The sequence below is a fragment of the Lycium barbarum genome, chromosome 6 (genome assembly GCF_019175385.1).
Source record: "Lycium barbarum isolate Lr01 chromosome 6, ASM1917538v2, whole genome shotgun sequence".
NCBI lineage: Eukaryota > Viridiplantae > Streptophyta > Magnoliopsida > Solanales > Solanaceae > Lycium > Lycium barbarum.
In genome coordinates, this window is record NC_083342.1 from 121,059,394 (window position 1) to 121,078,018 (window position 18,625).

Sequence of the window (18,625 nt, forward strand, 5' to 3'; positions counted from 1 at the left end):
ATTATGTATACAGAGTATATGTAATGTTTATATATTGCTATACAAAACAGATACATTATCTATACACCAATAATATAGTGGGCTACATCGGCTGCAAAAATAGATGTGTGTGCTGTATAGCTATACATAACATATACACGATATGACTTTCTCATTTTTACAAAACAAACATATAAACAGAGGAGGCTTTTTAATTTTGAGAAATACCAGTTAATTTAATGTAATAAAATTATCACCAAGACTCAGGAAAAAGAAAACACACAATGGAAGACCCACAAATATTGTCTATTTTCACCTAATTTGAAATATTCAGGCATTTATCATTGAAATTCCTAGATATACTCTAAAGGAGTAAAACAAAACTTTTCAAATGAAAATTTAAAAGCCAGAATAAAAAAGAAAAGAATATAATTACAGGTCAGATTAGGACATGGACAAAATAGCAAAATTATTTTTTTTTATCAACAAAACAACTTTCTTTTTTCCCTTCCTATACAATTTCTTTTATTGTTCGAGCGGTTAGCAACAATTGGCTTGTACCTCCAAAATAGTAGCAAAAATTGTTGATTGGGTGGTGAAGCAAGCATTGAATCAAGCACATAATGAAGGAACAAATTCCCAATCAAGAAGATGATGAGAACCAAATGATTATTCTCAATAAGCTCCTGATGAGAATCAAAAGCTTATAAACCAATTAGGTCCCAATAGCTTTCTTGTTTAGGAGCTACCGTCACTCCCACTAGCATTAAGCCAAATTTGTCCGTTCGGAGATTCCGCTGAGCTTGGTGCTTGTGCTACCGTCGAATATTCATCTGTATCTGCTGGTGGAGATTCTGTCGGAGATTCCACTGGAGTTTCTGACGGCGGAGAAGATTCTGTCGATGGAGATTGTGCGGAAGATTCTGTAGACGGAGATTCTGCAGACGGAGATGGCGAAGATTCGGCAGAAGATTTTGTAGAGGGAGCTTCTGCGGAAGATTCTGGTGGAGATTCTGCAGAAGATTCTGTAGATGGAGATTCTGGCGGAGATTCTGTAGATGGAGCATCTGCAGAAGATTCTGTTGGAGATTCTGCAGGAGCTACAGCTGAATCCGCTGTTGGATAATGTTCACATAGTTATGCTTTTCTTATTCAAAAATGTAAAATTAGTATTTATGTAGTGTACATGTTTTACTACTCTTACGTATTAGTTGGGATATGCACTAGGATTAATATTGTATCATATTTGGTCGAAAATATAAATTTATACCTCGTACCAAATAAAGTATAAAGTGCATCCCAAACTTAAAGATGAAATACCCCATCTTATCCCATTAATCATGAGATTATTTTATCCCATCTCCTAGATGGGATAAATTAGTCTCAAGAGATGGGATAAATTAGTCCCAGGACTATAATCCTGGGATAATTTTGCCTACGTACCAAACGATCCCTTATAGTATTACTCCTATTAACGAACTTGTTGCTAATTGTTTAAAGTAAGTTGCTAAGCATTTTTTCCTCCTAACACACTTAGCAATAAAAACAATAACAAATAGCAATATTTTTGCCTCAATCCCAAGTAAGTTGGAGTCTGACAGTTTTATTATTGATGGATGGTTTTACATATTCAATAATTTCTAGTTTTGTTTACATGTATTATGTGTGTGCATATAGCATATAGATATAAAGCCCGTTTGGATTGGCTTATAAGTTGTCTATATGCTGTTTTCAGTTTTTTTAAGTGTTTGACTGATCAGCTTAAAGCCATTTTGTGCTTAAAATAAGCCCAAAAAATTAGTTGGGCCCGTTTGGCTTAGCTTATCTAAAGCAGCTTATAAGTTGAAAACAACTTTTAAGTCAAAAAAAATAAGTTAGACTACCCCAACTTATTGTTTTTGATAAGCTGCTTTTTTTAAGCCCATCCAAACATGCTCATATACAAGCATTTGTTTTTATAAAAGATAATTTCTTTTAAGAAGTAGTTTAGAAATCTTTTAAGAAGTTTTTCGAAATTATATTTCTAAAACTGCCTAACCTCTAGATTCATAAGAAGATTTGTCTTTACCGCTTCCAATGTCTTTGAGTTCTTCGTCATCCACAGGGGAGAATTCGACAGAAGCATCATATTTTGGTGGCGGTAAGAAAAATCCAGCGGTATAAGGGGTACCAGTAGCTGGTATCCACGCATCGCCATCGAGGAATTGTGATGCTGTAAATCGTTGAACGCGATTAATAGGAAGTTCCTTGACACCTTGCCAATTTACACGCTCTTTTTTGGATGATCCAGACCCTTTATTGTTGAATTCAGTATAGAATAGTGTCTCGAAAGCGAATGTTCTATTCCATTCCAACCATCCTTCTGGCTGAATCAAATCATCAATGGTAGATTCCATTATAATAGTTCTCGAATACTGTTTCCATGGACGACCAAGATATGTCTTGATTTCCCCCTTGACCTCATTATAAGAATCATCAGCCACAATGCTGCAGTTTTGAAGGACAAGTCCAGTTGGCTGGCGCGCGTCCGTCCTTCCTTGTGCCGTGACAATGCAGTGTTGCTCTTTTAAAGGCTTTCGTACCGCTAAAGTGCAGTTCTGGAACACAGCAGCAGCATCACCAAAAACAAAGTCGATGGTACCTCTGATAGTACAATCCCGATAAAATTGTCGATAGGTGTGGACACAGAGCGTGTCTTGGTAGCCATCCACATGGCAATTGAAAAAGATTGATTTATCTGCTGCCACTCTCAAAGCTATGGCCTGGTGTTTTTCTGGACCAGCAGAGTTCTCGAAACCAATGTCCTTAGCAATGAAATAATCTCCCATTATAGCTACAATAGTCACATTTATTCTTCTATTAAATCACAACAAGAGAACATGAAACAATTGCAATTTGACTGAACAATTATATATGTAATGTTATGAAATAAACTCCCTCCATGTCATTTTATATAGTGGTGTTTGAATGGATATAAAATTTATTTAAGAAAGAAAAGATTTTAGGCACATACCAAAAGTATCCTTAGAACTTATAGTCCTATATTTGCCATGAAATTTCTATGTATATAAGAGCATGTCATTAAGGATAAAATGAAATTTTTTAAGAATTTTAAAATATAGAACGTGTTAGTTTTCTGAATGGGCCAAAAGCCACATAAAATAGAATAGAGGGAGTAACTCGTATTTACAATAATAGCGTACCAAAACTTACCAACAGTTGCCGTTTGATAGGTGGGAATGCCATCTTTGAAGTTTAGGTTTCCGGTGATTCTTGTCTTTGTTGGACCATCTCCAATGACCATCAAGTTCGTCATGGTGCTATCAATGTCCACTTTCTCAGTGTAAACACCCTGTTTGATGTACAGAACAAAAGTCTGGTTTCTATTCTTTGGGATGTTTTTGAGAGCCTCATTAATGGTCTTGTATTTGCCTGATCCATCCTTAGCAACAACCATATCGGGTTTGATTTCCTTAGAAATGTTAACAGCAAGAAGTCTGCGCCTTCCCATATCGATCCAATCAGGCAACAACTCAATTCCATGACCCAAAACAGGGGTATCATCAAAAAGGAGACGACGACGATTGGAGCCAGCGTTTAAGCTTGTGAAAACATTTGAAATCTCGGTGATCATTGAAAGGGCATTGCTAGTTAGCTCCATGGAAGAATTCAATGCCTTTTTCATTTTCTCCTCTGTCTCTCCAGTGGTTTTCTCAAAGCCATCCAAACAAGTTTCTTGATATGTAATGGCACCACTTAACCAAATCTTCAAATCAGCAATCCAATGACTTAGATCATTGAATTCAAAACTTTCGAATTTGATGTGTGTTCTATTGAGATCATTAACGGCTTGGTACGCTAGCTTCTCACAGTTTTCCAGGGCCATTTTTGCTCTTGGATCCTTCTCAATCTTTTGCATGACTGTTGAATTCTCAATTGCTTCCTTAATTTTCTTAATTGTCACCTGAAATGACTTTTGGATAAGGTCTTTGGCATCTGAGGAGCCATCAGCCGAGGACTCGAGGCTCTCAACACATGTATGTTGATAATGTGTAGTCTGGCATACGGTTTCAATAGCTTTTTTCGAAGACATGACATCTTCTTCAGTAGCCTTCTTGTCCTTCCAATTCACAGTTACTACTACTGCGACTACCATAGCCACCAAGATTAATGAACATACACCAATAATCGTGAAATTCCTCTTACGATTATTTCCCGCCATGCTTGATCTCTATTAGGAAATTTGTCTCCTGGTTGAATTAGATATTGTAAAACAAATAATTGGAAATAATATTGTTGCGTAGCGTTCAATTTACCAAAGTGTGACGGAGAGGGGCCTGGAGGATTGCTCTTGACCCTCTCCTCAAAATGGCTGAAAAAAGAACGAACGAGAGAAAAGAGAAGTTATAGCTTTTTCCCAAACATTGTTCTGTTCTAGATAAGAAGTTTAGAGGGAAACAAGCATATTGACAGAGGATAAAAGTGAAAGTTGCTCATTTGTGTCTTATTATAGGTTCCAAAAAGCTAGAAATTTTTACCGCCATCCATCAACTCCTATTTTTTTGACTGATCAATATTTAACCCTAAAGGTACGGGGACAAAAAAATGATTATTCACCAAGGTCCATTGGGCACATTTTAACCATACTTTGTACACGGCTTAAACACAGTATAATACTTAACCGTAAGTATACAAATGATATGAACACGTCTATTTACACGTTTGCAGGGTAAATAACCTAGAAATGAATGCATCACAGACCCAACTTGATTGGATTTTGTTACAGTCATTTCCCTCCCTTAAATTTGCACATGTAGCGATAACAACAATGAGTTATATCCAGCATTTGATTGACCTGACATCTTTTCTTGAATATAACTTATTAATAAAAATTACGTGTGACAAAGTGACAAACAAATAAACAAAGAAGAAGAGTGATCACTTGGAATTAGCTATAGAACACAAAATTTCTTGCTTATAATTAATATAAACCACCAGTGTAAGGGACTCCAGTCCAAGGCAGCCAAAAATCCCCCAATATGAAATTGGAGACAGTGAAACGAGATGCTTTGTTGGAACTAATCTCACCATGATAACCAGGCCATGTGACCCTGTTACTGGTATCCGATCCTGGACCTTTGTTCTTAAATTCAGCATAATACAATTTACTCAGTGCGAAATCTCCTGCCCAAATTGACCAACCATCAGGATGAATAAAACTGTCCATAAATGATTGCATATAAACAGTTCGCGAATATTCCTTCCATGGCCTGCCTAGATATGTCCGTACTGGAGAACTGCCATTATACGAGGCTAGGTCAGGAGCGGGAGAAATGGTACATTTTTGAAAAGATATGCCTGTGTTTTGGTTAATGTCTGATCTGCCTTGTGCTGTAATTGGATTAAACTGACCGGGCAATGGAACACGCGGATAGATGTTGCAGTTTTGGAAAACAACAGCTGCATTTCCGAAAATGAAATCTATAGTCCCATATATGTTACATTTCTTGTAGAATTGTCTCAGTGAATGCGTGTAAAGCGTGTCTTGGTACCCTTCAAAGCTGCAGGAGTAGAATGCGGATAGATCAGCACTATTCCGAACAGCTACTGCTTGGAACTTTGCTGCTCCTGCTGTGTTCTTAAAGGTAATCTTCATTGCCACAAATCCTCGCCCATCTACAGCTGCAAGAGTGAATATGTTTAGATCCATGAAAAGAAGAATAATAGTTATGTGCACTGCCAATATTAAAAATATTACACAATTTAAAATACTATAACAGATTACTTACACTAATGTAAAAATTATATACGATGTCAATGTAGTACACTTCAAAACAAAAAAGTTGGTGCCTGTTTCCTTCCCGATAATTGCAGTACTAGTATAAGTAGACTTTATTACCATCTCACTTTCCCCCAATCAACCTCAAATTGTTAACCCCTAAATTTTCATCGGTGATGATATAATACTACAACTATATAAAACTGGCTCTACAGTAAAGAGTCGTGAGATTTCGATGATGAGGTATAGTTTTTTAAGAAGCTTAAATAAGATATATGACGTCTAGGGAATGTAGCTAATCCATAAAAAAAGAACATTAGAACTGTATTGTATTAAAATATGAACAGAAAAATTTATTAGAGGCAATTTTTTTTCCTTTGTAAAATCTTTAATAGATTATAAAAGATCCAAAGGAAGATTTGGTAATCCAGTATGATTGACTTGAAGATGAATTAATATGAAAAAATTTACCAAATGTGGCAGATTTGAAAGTTGTCCATCCGTCATGCATGTTTCGATTGCCAGTGATTATAGTCTTGTTTATGCCATCACCAACCATCATCAGATACTTCTTGTTTGAAGCAATGTTAACATACTCATGGTAGACACCAGCAACCACATATATCTGGTAATAGCCTTCCCATGCTAGGCTATTATTATTAGGGGCACCTGCAATCGCGTCATTGATAGTAGTATAGTTCCCAGTTCCATCTGGATTCACCACCACCTTTTGTCTAATTTTAAACATACTCCAACTTACGACATTCCCTAAACCAGAACCAGGATTCCACCCCTTCTTAAAAAGTGCAAGTGATACACTGCACATCATGCTACCTGTTGAGACATAGTTTATAATAAAATAAATCAAAAGTGTGTCCTCTCATACAAAATAAGATTCCAGATGAGATGGTCACACGACTTAACATGATATGGGACCTGAAAAAAGGTCATGATTCAAATCTCCCACAGTCGCCCAAAAAGCAAAAAACGTACTTTCACGTGTTTGGTCGATGAAAAAGAATCAAACCAACATATCAGGGGCGTGTTAAGACATAACATTATCAAGTAAACTAAAAATGTGTTATCTCTAACAACTTAAGCTTTTAGATGAGACAATTACAAACTATAACACGACGTACCTTTAGAAATTAAGGGTGTAATCAGGTTTGCAACCTGTAAATTAGAAGGCGTGACTAGAAGACCATCCAAACAACTTTGTTTATTGGTAATAGTTGCGCTAAGCCAGGTCTCAACATCATCAGCTTCTGTATTCTCAAGAGAATTATTCGGTTTCTTAGTAAAAGCAGCAGCATCCGATAATAGGTCGACGTTTTGGCCAAGGAGGAACTGGCAATCTTGGAAAGCAAACATGGTGATTTTAGGCAGTAATAGACCAATTGGTTTGAGGAAACCATTAATTAAGTCAAGAATCTGACTGGCTGTTGAAAGGGAAAGCTGAATGGAGAGCCTTCCTGAGTCATAAATGTCAATAGAATTGTTTTGAGGGAGTAAAGTTTTGCACAAGTTAGGATAAGGGGTGAAGTTGCAAATTTCATCGGAGGAGAGAGATGCATGAGAGGCAGAGAAAAAGAGTTGAATTAAGAAGATTACAAGGATATAGTGTGTGAATGCCATGGCAAATGAACGATTAGGCTTATTGAGCATGAAAACGTATAAGAAACATGCATTTATATAGCAATTGAGTTTCATAAAATAATTGTCATTTAGGTGTGTTTGGTATGGAGGAAAACATTTTCCACCCATGTTTTGTTGATCAACATATTTGAAAAACATTTTCCACGGAAAACAAATACCTTAAAAATGAAGAAATTAATGATTTCCCTAGTGGAGGTAGTGAAAACAAGTTTCATAAGTCATGGTTTGGGTTCGGTTAAATGGATTTCAACCTTAGATATTTAAATTCCATTTGGAATCAGGAAAGGGTCTCCATCAAGGTTAAAAGGGGAAAAAGAAAGGTGCATTCTATTAAGTAGGCTTTATTACCAAATAATGGTCATGAAGGGAACATGGTTTTCGGTTCATCTTTTATAGTTTCAACTTAAAGATTGCATCAGACAGTAGCAGCAGAGGTGAACCAAGGACAATTGTGAAAAATACCACATAAGATAATTATTCCAAATGATCAGTTGGCCTGTTTCACTGACCATTGGATAATTGGTGAGATAATTTTGTAAATGACTGAAGAATTGTGCTTAGCTAACTGCACCATAAGGAGGCAAATCAATTCCTTATATAGAATGCATGTGACACATTTAATGAAGCAACCAATACAACGCACAAGCTACTTTCTATTTTAGGACCGAAGCATACCTGCACTGGCAGTTAAGACTAGCACTTTCTCCCCAACCAATCGTAGTAACTGGCTGTAGGAGAGCTGATTGTCTACTATATATCTTTGTCATGTATTGGCAGGATAAAGGCCGACGACTACACGAGGAAAAACCTTTCATACAAGTTTTACCCCTTGCTTTATAGAGTTAGTTATGAACTGACTAAATGACCAGATTCTCCCGGAAGCTAGCTACGCCAATCACAGTTTTCTTCAATTAAATCGATACACTTTCTGATTAATTCAGGGCACCGCCACCCTTCTTAGAATACAACCCATGATCAGGGTCTTGAATTGTCCTTTTGAGTACGAGTTTAGGCATAGGAATACCTTATACAGGTAAATTTTAATTGCCTTAAGCCTCAAATCTCAATCGATGGCAAGAACATCAATATTGACTACGTGGCATTAAGGAATTAAAAGCTAAAAAAAGGTGTGCAATATTTCAAATGGAAAATTATGCATAAGCCAAAAGAAAATTAAGATAGTAATCACATGATTTTAGGAGATTGCGAACTATAAGTTAACTTTTTAGCTTACGCAAATTAGGAATTTTCTAACAAAAACAAGGTTAGGTCATTTTCCACGTTAAGAAAAAAAAAATGAATTTAAATTATATACGCAGTTAATATATAAATCTTTTTCTTCTATGTAATTTATACTATAACTTAAACTCAAAATGTGAATAATCAAGCTTGCCAACCAGTGGTGAAGACCTCAAACGTTCATCCAATTTCCAGGGCCTACTGTTCCGAATGTACAATTCAAACACATTAAAATGTTAACTCATAGACAGCTGTATGATTTAATAAAAAGATAGTGGTCTGTTTAATTTCCTAAGCATTTAAGGTAGCTTATCACATTTGGAAAATATATTTTAACACCTATCTTTAAATCGAAATACGTACTTCTCCTCCTAAAAGCTTATAATTATTTTAGCTTTTCATATTACACTGAGAATATATATCTAGAAATTTCATACTATTATATCACTTAAAAGTCAATTACAACTAACCACATAAAAGAAGTGTAGCTAGCAACCTAAAGAAAATAGTAAGTAACACCCTACAACTGTACGACAAGGTAAACTATAAGATTATAACTATTGCTCTTTTGATGGACAATATGATTGAAAACAAAAATTTCCTAAATTTCCTGTTAAGAAATTTTTGAGTTATTCGTTGATCTTAGTGATAACCTATGAAAATTGGATTTTGTTACGGCAGTTCTTCTCCTTAAAATTTGTACAAGTAGCGATAACAACGATAGGTTATCATCCAGCATTTTATTGACCTGGCATTTTTTCTTGATTGAACTAATTTAAAAAATTTGGGTGAGAAACTAACACACAAACAAATAAAGAAGATAGAGAGATCACTTGGAATTAACTGAAGCATACAACCAAATAAAGAATCAAGAAAAAGTTGTAGCTTATAAATATAAACCACCAGTATAAGGGACTCCAGTCCAAGGCAACCAAAAATACCCCACTATGAAATTGGAGACAGTGAAACAAGATGCATCCTTGAAATTAATTTCACCACGGTAACCAGGCCATGTGACCCTGTTACTGGTATTCGACCCTGGACCCGTGTTCTTATATTCAGCATAATACAACGTACTTAGCGCGAAATCCCCTGTCCAAATCGACCAACCATCAGGATGAATAATACTGTCCATATATGATTGCATATAAACAGTTCGGGAATACTCTTTCCATGGCCGGCCTAAATATGTCCGTACTGGAGTATCGCCATTGTATGACGCCAAGTCAGAAGCGGGAGTAATGGTACATTTGTCAAAGGATATGCCTGTGTTCTGGTTAATGTCTGTTCTGCCCTGTGCTGTAATTGGATTAAACTGGCCGGGCAATGGAACGCGGGGATAGATGTTACAGTTTTGGAAAACAACAGCTGCATTTCCGAAAATGAAGTCTATAGTCCCGTAGATGTTACATTCCTTGTAGAATTGTCTCAGGGAATGTGTGTAAAGCGTGTCTTGATACCCTTCAAAGCTACAGGAGTAGAATGCGGATAGATCAGCACTATTCCGAACGGCCACTGCTTGGAACTTTGCTGCTCCTGCTGTGTTCTTAAAGGTAATGTTCATTGCGACAAATCCTTGCCCATCTACAGCTGCATTAGTGATAAAAAGAAAGAATTTAAGTTATATGCATGCACTGGCGGTATTAAAATATTACACATTACTTTGCTCAGAAGGTTTTAGAGATATATTTGTTTGATAAGAAACCTAACGAAGTTACTCGTAAATTAGCATACTACTATAATAGATTAATACACTAATATAAAAATTTACAATCTCAATGTAGTAGAATTTAAAAAGGAGGTTGGTGCCTGGTTCCTTCCCAATGATTGCAGTATTATTAAGTAGGCTTTATCACCATCTCCCTTCCCCCAACCAACCTCAATAAATCCTCAACCTCAAAATTTCATCCGTGATAAGATATTATGACTTCTAGGGAATATATAATCCATAAGCAAAGAACATAGGAACTTCATGGTGTTAAATATGCACCGAAAAGTTTACTAATTAGGGGCAATTTTTTTTTTTTTTTACTTCCTTAATATTTTCTTTAATAAACCATAAAAGATCCAAAGAGAGATCTGGCTTTTCCAGTACGATTGACTTGAAGATAAATATAGTAATATCTCAAAATGACGAAAAACTTACCAAATGTGGCAGAACTGAAAGTTGTCCATCCATCAGGTACGTTTCGATTTCCAGTGATTATAGTCTTGTCTATGCCATCACCAACCATCATCAAATACTTCTTGTTTGTAGCAATGGACACATACTCATGGTAGACACCAGCAACCACATATATTTGGTAAAAGCCTTCCACTGCTAGGCTATTATCCGGGGCAGCTGCAATCGCGTCATTGATAGTAGTATAGTCCCCAGTTCCATCTGGATTCACCACTACCTTTTGTCTAATTTTCAATATACTCCAACTTACAACATTCCCTAAACCAGAATCAAGATTCCACCCCTTCTTAAAAAGTGCTAGTGACACACTGCACATCATGCTGCCTGTTCAGAAATAATATAATTAAGTAAAAGTGTACTCTCTAACGACATAAGCTTTTAGATAACTAAGATGGTCATGCAATTAAATATAGTACTTATTGGACTAGGTAAGGGACCTGGTTCAAATCTCTCACTGTTTCTCAAAATCCCAAAACATATTTTCACGTGTTTGGTCCATGAAAAAAAATCAGACCAACATTTGAGAGGCGTGTTAAGACATAATATAATCAAGTAAACTAAAAGTGTGATATCTCTATTAGCTTAAGCTTGTAAATGAGACAATCATAGACTACAGTGTGGTGTACCTTTAGAAATTGAGGGTGTAATCAGGTTTGCAACCTGTAAATTAGAAGTCGCCACTTGAAGACCATCCAAACAAGTTTGTTTATTGGTGATAGCTGCACTAAGCCAGGTATCAACATCAACAGCTTCTGTATTCTCAAGTGAATTATTTGGTTTCTTAGCAACATTAGCAGTATTCAATAATAGATCAACATTTAGGCCAAGGAGAAATTGGCAATCTTGGAGAGCAGAAATTGTGCTTTTAGGCAGTAATAGATTAATTGGGTTGAGGAAATCATTAATTGAGTCAAGAATCTGACTAGTTGTTGAAATTGAAAGCTGGATGGAGAGCCTTCCTGAGTCATAAATGTCAATGGAATTGTTTTGAGGTAGTAAAGTTTTGCACAAGTTGGGATAAGGGGTGATGCTGCAAATTGTATCAGAAGATAGAGATGCATGAGAGGGAGAGAAAGAGAGTACTTGAATAATGAAGAATACAAGGATATAATGCGTGAATGCCATGGCAAATGAAGGATTAGGCTTATTGAGCATGAATATGTATAGGAAACATGCATTTATATAGCAACATGAGTTTCATAAAACAATTGCCATTTTGTAAGAATATAATATAGTTGGATAGATCATGGCAACTTGGATGCCATGCTGTTGAAAAGAGTGCCATTTTATTTTGGTAATATCTTCTTAGTAGTGATTCTCGGCGGTTACGCTATTTTTCTTATTATGTAAAATATAAACATCGATTTGCAAGCAAAGTCAAGCTGTACCAAGTGAACTTTGAAACTTTCAACCTTAAATATTTAAATTCCATTTGGAATTAGGAAGCGTTCTCCGTCAATATTAAAAGGGGAAAAAGAAATGTGCATTCTACACAAAACTAAAGGGAGGAGGACAATTGTGAAAAATGCCACATAAGATAATTATTCCATTTGATCAGTTCGTTGGACTGTTTCACTGACCAATTGGCGAGATATTTTTTTTAAATAACTACTGTGAAGCATTGTGCTTAGCTAACTGCCAGACAAGGATGCAAATCGACTCCTTATATAGAATGCATATCGACACATTCAATGAAGCAGCCAGTACGACAAACAAGGTACTTTCTCATTTTTAGGACTAAAAGATCCTCTATCAATATATTAGCATACCCATATCGGCAGTTAGATTAGCAGTCTCTCTCTAATCAATCGAGTAACTGGTTGTAAGAGAGCTGACTATCTACTATCTATGTCATGCTAACCAAACGACTAAATTCTCTCATAAGCTAGTTAAGCTTATCGTCTTAGTTTCCTTCAATTAAATGAATAAGCTTTTTGATTAATTCATGGTGCCACCCCCTTCCTAGAATTAGAACCCGTTGAGGGTTCAATTGCCCCTTTGAGTACGAGTTCGGGCATAGGAATAGCTTATACAGGTCAACTTCAATTGCCTTAAGCTTAAAAATATGCAAGAACATCAATATTGACTACGTCGCATTAAGGAATTAAAAGTCTAAAAAAACTTGTGCAATATTTCACGTGGCAAAATAATGCACATGCCAAGAGAAAATTAAATAGTAATCACAATGATTTAGGAGATTGCCAACCATAAGTCCAACTTTCTTGCTTTCGCATATTAGCAAGTTAGGGATATTCTAACACAGAGAAAGGTTGGGTCATTTTCCTCATTAAGAAAAATTTATGCATTTAAGTTATATGCATCGTCAATATATATATTTTTACAATGTATATAAATTAAACTGAAAATGTAAATAACCAAATTAAGACTCAACAAGCAGTGGAGAAGACCTCAAACATACATATCAGTGCATTCTTTTCTGAATGTACCATCTTGACAACTCAGCTAAACATAAGTCAACTTAAAATAGATCCCCTGTATATTGTGGGTCAACTCATGACCAATTCAACAACATTAAAATGCTAGTAAATCATAGACAGCTATATGATATTAATGAAAAGTAGTGACATGTTTCTAAAAATCAAAGTACACACAATTTGTTGCTTTCCTAAGCATTGAATGTAGTTGATCACATTTGAAGAATATAGATTTAGCGCCTAGCTTATTATCGAACTACTTCTTCTCCTTCCAGCTTATAATTATTTTAGCCTTTTATATTAGCCTGTATATATGTAGAAATCTCATACTATCATTTCATTTAATAGTCAACTACAAATAACCACATAAAAGAAGTGTAGTTAGTAACTTAGAAAAAGTAACGTCCTACAACAAAGTAAACTATAAGATTATAACTATTGCCCTATTGATGGACTATTGGTTGGAAAAAAATTCCCGTTCAGAAATTTTGAATCTACTCGTCGATCTTGGTGATATTTACTTAAGTGGTAATTAAGAAAAGAAGTACGTAGTTTAATAGTCAAACAGTTAGGAAAACCTAAATAGATCCAGCATAACTTCAATGAACATAACGAAGTCGGGGAACTTTTTCCCAAGCACAAAAAGTAGGATACATAATTATAAGAAAAAGGTGCAAATATATCCTTCAACTTTCTGATTTAGAGCAGATACCTCCGTTATAAAAGTGGTGTAAATATATCCTGCCGTTAGAAAATGGTGCAAATATATCCTTTTTTGGTGATCAATTTTTTTTTTAAATCTTTTAATTTATTTTTTAATTAAAAAAATACCACGAGGATTTAAAAAAGAGTCTACCCATATTTTTTAAAGCAACATGATAATCTTTTTCCCTGGTGGGGTCGGGCCTGGTTCGTTTAAAAAAATGGGTAGACTTATTTTTTTTTAAAGCCACGGAAATATTTTTTAAACGAACTAGACCCGACCCACCAGGAATTTTTTTTATCATGTTTGCTTAAAAAATATATCTACTAAAAAAATGGGTAGATTTTATTTTAAAGCCACGTAGTATTTTTTTTAATTAAAAAATAAACTAAATGATTTTTTAAAAAAATTCCGTCAGCAAAAAGAGTATATTTGCACTATATGTGTAAGGGCAGGGATATATTTGCACCATTTTGTAATAGTAAGGGTATATGTACACCACTTTTTTAACGGGGGTATATCTACTCTAAATTGCAAACTTGAGGGGTATATTTGCACCTTCGCCCTAATTATAATACGATACTCCCTCTATCTCATTTTAATTGACACTTTAGATCTTTTCAAACAATAAATATAAGGTATAGTTTACTAAGTTATCATTGTTTTTTGGAGGCTATTTGAGAATGGAGCAGGATTAATTAAAAAGAAATATTTTTTTAATGTTAAGGGTATAGTTAGAAACAATTACCTACTATATTCTTGATTTCTTAAAATGACAATTATTTTGAAACATTTCTTTTTGAGCTACAGTGACTATTAATTTAGGACGGAGGAAATAGTGTATTTTATGGTGTCTCCTTTGTTTGCATTGAACGTTTTAGGGACAAATAACTTCGGAGCTAGTCATACACATATACATATACGTATACGTATACATATACATATACATATACATATACATATATATCATTGTTTATTAGAGGCTATTTGAGAATGGAGCAGGATTAATACAACACCCTCTTTTATTGAAGGAAAATAATTTATTCAGAGCTCTTACGATCCTAGTAATTAAATAGCTCCAACACTAGCCAATGTGTGTCGCAGCTCACAGGTCTAGCCAAAATAGTTTTGGCAAACACCGGATCAATAAAATATGCATGAAAAATAATCATGTAAGAATGATTGAGAAAAATATTGCAGAGTTCAAAAGGTGCAAGCAAACATGCACAAGAGGAAGAAATTCTTCTCTAAAAATTGGAGAGAAGTGGGAAAAAGGAATAATGATAGCATATTGATTTTGAGACGCTCCACTTCCAATCGAGATAAAAAAATACCTTATTTTCCAATAAATGTCTTTGAATATAATTATACACACACAATATATAAAAAATTAATGATATAAACATCATTTCATTCCACTGAAAAATGTACTATAGTGGCGTTACTGCAAACTAATTGGTAAGACCAGCTGAGAAGTGGATGCCAGTGGCAGGCAACCACGACATGCCATCAATGAAATGTTGAACAGAGAAGAAACTAGCTGTTGAAGGATCCTTAATAATATGGTATCCGGGCCACTTAACCCGACCCGAAAGTGATGATCCAGGCCCATAATTCTTATACTCACCATACCACAAACTATTCAAAGCAAAGTTCCCATACCACTCCAACCATCCTCTAGGCTGGACCATACCACTCATATAAGTATTCATGTACACAGTTCTTGAATACATTTTCCAGGGCCTGCCCAAGTAAGTGGGCCTGGTAGTATAAATATGACTATCTTGGATTGAGAATCCAGTGCTTTGGTCTGGGCTTTTTCGACCTTGGGCTGTGATTGTGATCTTTTGTTGAGGAAGTGGCTGTCTAGTGAAAATCCTGCAGTTTTGGAGAACTGCAGCACCATTGCCAAAAATGAAATCTATGGTACCGTAAATGCTGCATTCGCGATAGAATTGACGGAGTGAATGGGCGTAAAGTGTATCTTGATATCCTTCCATGCTGCACCTGAAGAAGGCCGATTGGTCTGAGTCCACACGAAGGGCCACGCCTTGGAAAGTTTTGGGCCCAGCAGTGTTGCGAAACGTTATGTCTCTTGCAATGAACCCCTTGCCCGAAACAGCTGTTAAAAGAAGGAAAATCAAGAGAAAGGTTACTAGTTGAACTTATATATAGCTGAAGATTTTTTTCCACTATCAGGTACTTAAAATAAATTACATGCAATGGTTTATTGAGGTGAGGTTAGTATATTAGGAAATAAGGCATGTTACCCGTTACAACAGATTAAAATAGACGTATAAAAAGTATGTAAATTAAATCCATTACACTTATGAGAACAGAACAACCTTGCATTTCCAAAATTATAAAGATAAAAGTTGAATCAGTGGGTCATTGCTCTACTAATTATACATTTTTTAGACATTGTGTTGACATAAATTGCTCTAGGTTTATCCGTTCGTGGACCCTACTTTGAAGGATATATATTTGAAAGATCTAAAATTTGGAACTCAATATTATTTCTTAAAAACATCTAATAGTAACCTAAACCATGCACAATTTGAGATGTTCAAATGTACTTTTCATGATTCGGAAAAGCCTCTACACTTTCCAAAATTATAATTCCCACGCTAGAATTTATTTTTAACGATATATCACACAATTAAATAAATATATTGGCGATTTGGTCACTTTGCTGCTAGTTTATATAACTTAATTCCATAAAATGGCACATAAGTGGAATGACCTAATCAAAAGAACATAAAGAAAAAGGGTTCATGAGAAAAGTACGTACCAACAGTTGCAGTTCGAAATGTAGTCCACCCTTGCATGAAATTTCTGTTACCAGTAATAACAGTGGCTCCAATCCCATCTCCCACAAGCATGATATTGGTCTTTTTCTTCTTCAAATCAATATTTTCATGGTAAATTCCCCTCTTCACGTAGATCACATATCTCCTGTTACTATGGCTAGGAGCCTCATTTACAGCCTGTGCAATCGACCGATAACGGCCACTTCCATCTAAGGCTATAACAGCATCTACATGCATTCTATTTGGACTAGAAACTAGCATCTCCTTGTCACCATTAGTCATCCACTCTGGATATTTTGGAGTTTCATGTCTTATACTCTCATTTCTTGGTTGTTTAAATGGTAAGCTATTCAATTGAACATACAAAGTTAGAACATTGCTAATGAGTTGAGTGACTTGAGTTAAACTTCCCTTGATGAAGTTTTCGAGGTGTCGATCCGTGCCTTCGAATCCTTCTAAACATGTATCTTGATTACTCAATGCAGCACTCAGCCATGCCTTGAGGTTTCCCTCATAATGGACGTTCCTTGAACCGGCTCGGATTTTTCTCATTTCACCTAAGGACCATGCTAGTTCAGTGACCGAGAAATCGAGAAGTTCTTGACAATCTTCGATGGCCATTTGATCCCGGGATGAAGCTGATAAGGTGCTGAATTTTGTGATTGATTGAATGGCTAGCTTTGCCTGATTGAGGGAGTTGTGAACGGCCGCTCTGAGGATTGAATTGGGGTCCCTATGACCAGGATTATCAAGGTTGGATTGTATGTGTGAGAGGCATAAGGCTTGGTTTTGGACGTTGTTACAAGCTTGAATGATCATGGCATGAGGATCAAGAGTATAGGATGTTTGGTATGGATGGAAATTATTATGCTCATAGAAGGAGAGAACTTGGTAGAAAGGTAAAAGAATGAAAACGAAGAGAAATTTGGTAAACTCCATTTGATGGAACTTTTTGGGTGAAGAATGGAACAGGGAATGGTTGCAATGGCCAATTTAAAAGAAACTGTGATAGGAAGGGAATACAAATTGGGAATTGCTTGTCATGAAAGAAAAGGGAGAATTCTAGACATGGACATATATGCTTCTCTCTTTCCAACTTTCAAGTTATCCTGCCTTGTATGGCATGGTTACAAAATTCTTTTTTACTATGTATTGTCAATTTGTTATGGTGGCTAAGTACGGTACTACTTCTGGAAACCTATAATTGGATTCTCCAGTGTGTGGGCTCCATTCTTGTATATTTTGGTTTCACCCTGTAAAAAAATGTTTGTCTCCTCCTTCCTTTTCTTCTTACTAGTTTTAGGCTACTTGCGTTACACGTGTTAATAAATTAAAATTTTATACAAAAAGAATAAATTATGTAAAATAGTAATGTACATCAAAATATATGCAATATTCATTTAAATGACAAAATAATAATATTAATACATTAACTTAGTTGTTGAATTACGTGTGGTCAGTATTTAGATTTTCCTTCTCTTTGCTTTAATCATGTAATTTTGAGTTATAATTTCCATTATTGATATTACATTCCTAAGAAGTTTATTTTAACTTTTTAAACATTCAAGAAATGAATTTTATATTAATATTTAAACGTGTGTCTCTTTGGTCGAAATTCTTTGATTATTTAGATATTTATAACACTTTCAAGCCTTGATATTTACTTAAATTTATTTCTATCTTTTTTTCTTCCTATAATTAGAAAAGAATTTGTCATTCGTTGTCAACTTACAATCTTTTACTATCCCCCTTTTAAATTATGGTAGCTATAATATTCTTGAAATTATGGAGAAAATGTCTTGAAATCAATAAGCTTTAATTAGGTGGATAAAGTTTATAACA

General features: G+C 35.3%; 4 protein-coding genes across 5 annotated transcripts; all 4 read right to left on the reverse strand.

The window, feature by feature from the left end:
• Positions 1 to 298: 298 nt before the first annotated feature.
• LOC132645990 (pectinesterase) lies at positions 299 to 4,602 on the reverse strand. Of its 2 annotated transcripts, none has more exons than XM_060363294.1 (3): positions 3,193 to 4,602; positions 2,048 to 2,812; positions 299 to 1,094 (listed from the first exon to the last, which is right to left on the reverse strand). In XM_060363294.1, the coding sequence occupies exons 1-3, from the start codon at positions 4,199 to 4,201 to the stop codon at positions 718 to 720; spliced, it is 2,151 nt and encodes a 716-aa protein (XP_060219277.1). In that variant the 5' UTR covers positions 4,202 to 4,602; the 3' UTR covers positions 299 to 717. The 2 variants fall into 2 exon arrangements, with proteins under 2 accessions (XP_060219277.1, XP_060219276.1); XM_060363293.1 differs by having other exon boundaries at positions 2,018 to 2,812.
• A 222-nt stretch (positions 4,603 to 4,824) lies between these two features.
• On the reverse strand, positions 4,825 to 7,427 carry LOC132645991 (probable pectinesterase/pectinesterase inhibitor 20). Its single transcript, XM_060363295.1, has 3 exons — positions 6,898 to 7,427; positions 6,230 to 6,592; positions 4,825 to 5,661 (listed from the first exon to the last, which is right to left on the reverse strand). The coding sequence occupies exons 1-3, from the start codon at positions 7,421 to 7,423 to the stop codon at positions 4,961 to 4,963; spliced, it is 1,590 nt and encodes a 529-aa protein (XP_060219278.1). The 5' UTR covers positions 7,424 to 7,427; the 3' UTR covers positions 4,825 to 4,960.
• Positions 7,428 to 9,332: 1,905 nt separating this feature from the next.
• On the reverse strand, positions 9,333 to 12,165 carry LOC132600094 (probable pectinesterase/pectinesterase inhibitor 20). The gene is made up of 3 exons (XM_060313213.1): positions 11,462 to 12,165; positions 10,800 to 11,159; positions 9,333 to 10,243 (listed from the first exon to the last, which is right to left on the reverse strand). The coding sequence occupies exons 1-3, from the start codon at positions 11,988 to 11,990 to the stop codon at positions 9,540 to 9,542; spliced, it is 1,593 nt and encodes a 530-aa protein (XP_060169196.1). The 5' UTR covers positions 11,991 to 12,165; the 3' UTR covers positions 9,333 to 9,539.
• A 3,125-nt stretch (positions 12,166 to 15,290) lies between these two features.
• On the reverse strand, positions 15,291 to 17,761 carry LOC132645992 (putative pectinesterase/pectinesterase inhibitor 22). The gene is made up of 2 exons (XM_060363296.1): positions 16,765 to 17,761; positions 15,291 to 16,095 (listed from the first exon to the last, which is right to left on the reverse strand). The coding sequence occupies exons 1-2, from the start codon at positions 17,720 to 17,722 to the stop codon at positions 15,425 to 15,427; spliced, it is 1,629 nt and encodes a 542-aa protein (XP_060219279.1). The 5' UTR covers positions 17,723 to 17,761; the 3' UTR covers positions 15,291 to 15,424.
• Positions 17,762 to 18,625: the final 864 nt, after the last annotated feature.

Bases quoted from the DNA above. Each gene is read 5' to 3' on its own strand.
- LOC132645990 (XM_060363293.1), bottom strand. From the start codon at position 4,201: ATGGCGGGAAATAATCGTAAGAGGAATTTCACGATTATTGGTGTATGT. The intron at 2,813-3,192 runs GTAAGTTTTGGT...TGACTATTGTAG, and splicing joins CTATCAAACGGCAACTGTTG to CTATAATGGGAGATTATTTC. The intron at 1,095-2,017 runs GTTAGGCAGTTT...ATTATCCAACAG, and splicing joins ATCTTCTTATGAATCTAGAG to CGGATTCAGCTGTAGCTCCT.
- LOC132645991 (XM_060363295.1), bottom strand. From the start codon at position 7,423: ATGCTCAATAAGCCTAATCGTTCATTTGCCATGGCATTCACACACTAT. The intron at 6,593-6,897 runs GTACGTCGTGTT...ATGTCTCAACAG, and splicing joins TACACCCTTAATTTCTAAAG to GTAGCATGATGTGCAGTGTA. The intron at 5,662-6,229 runs GTAAATTTTTTC...TCACTCTTGCAG, and splicing joins TTTCAAATCTGCCACATTTG to CTGTAGATGGGCGAGGATTT.
- LOC132600094 (XM_060313213.1), bottom strand. From the start codon at position 11,990: ATGCTCAATAAGCCTAATCCTTCATTTGCCATGGCATTCACGCATTAT. The intron at 11,160-11,461 runs GTACACCACACT...ATTTCTGAACAG, and splicing joins TACACCCTCAATTTCTAAAG to GCAGCATGATGTGCAGTGTG. The intron at 10,244-10,799 runs GTAAGTTTTTCG...TCACTAATGCAG, and splicing joins TTTCAGTTCTGCCACATTTG to CTGTAGATGGGCAAGGATTT.
- LOC132645992 (XM_060363296.1), bottom strand. From the start codon at position 17,722: ATGGAGTTTACCAAATTTCTCTTCGTTTTCATTCTTTTACCTTTCTAC. The intron at 16,096-16,764 runs GTACGTACTTTT...TTCTTTTAACAG, and splicing joins ATTTCGAACTGCAACTGTTG to CTGTTTCGGGCAAGGGGTTC.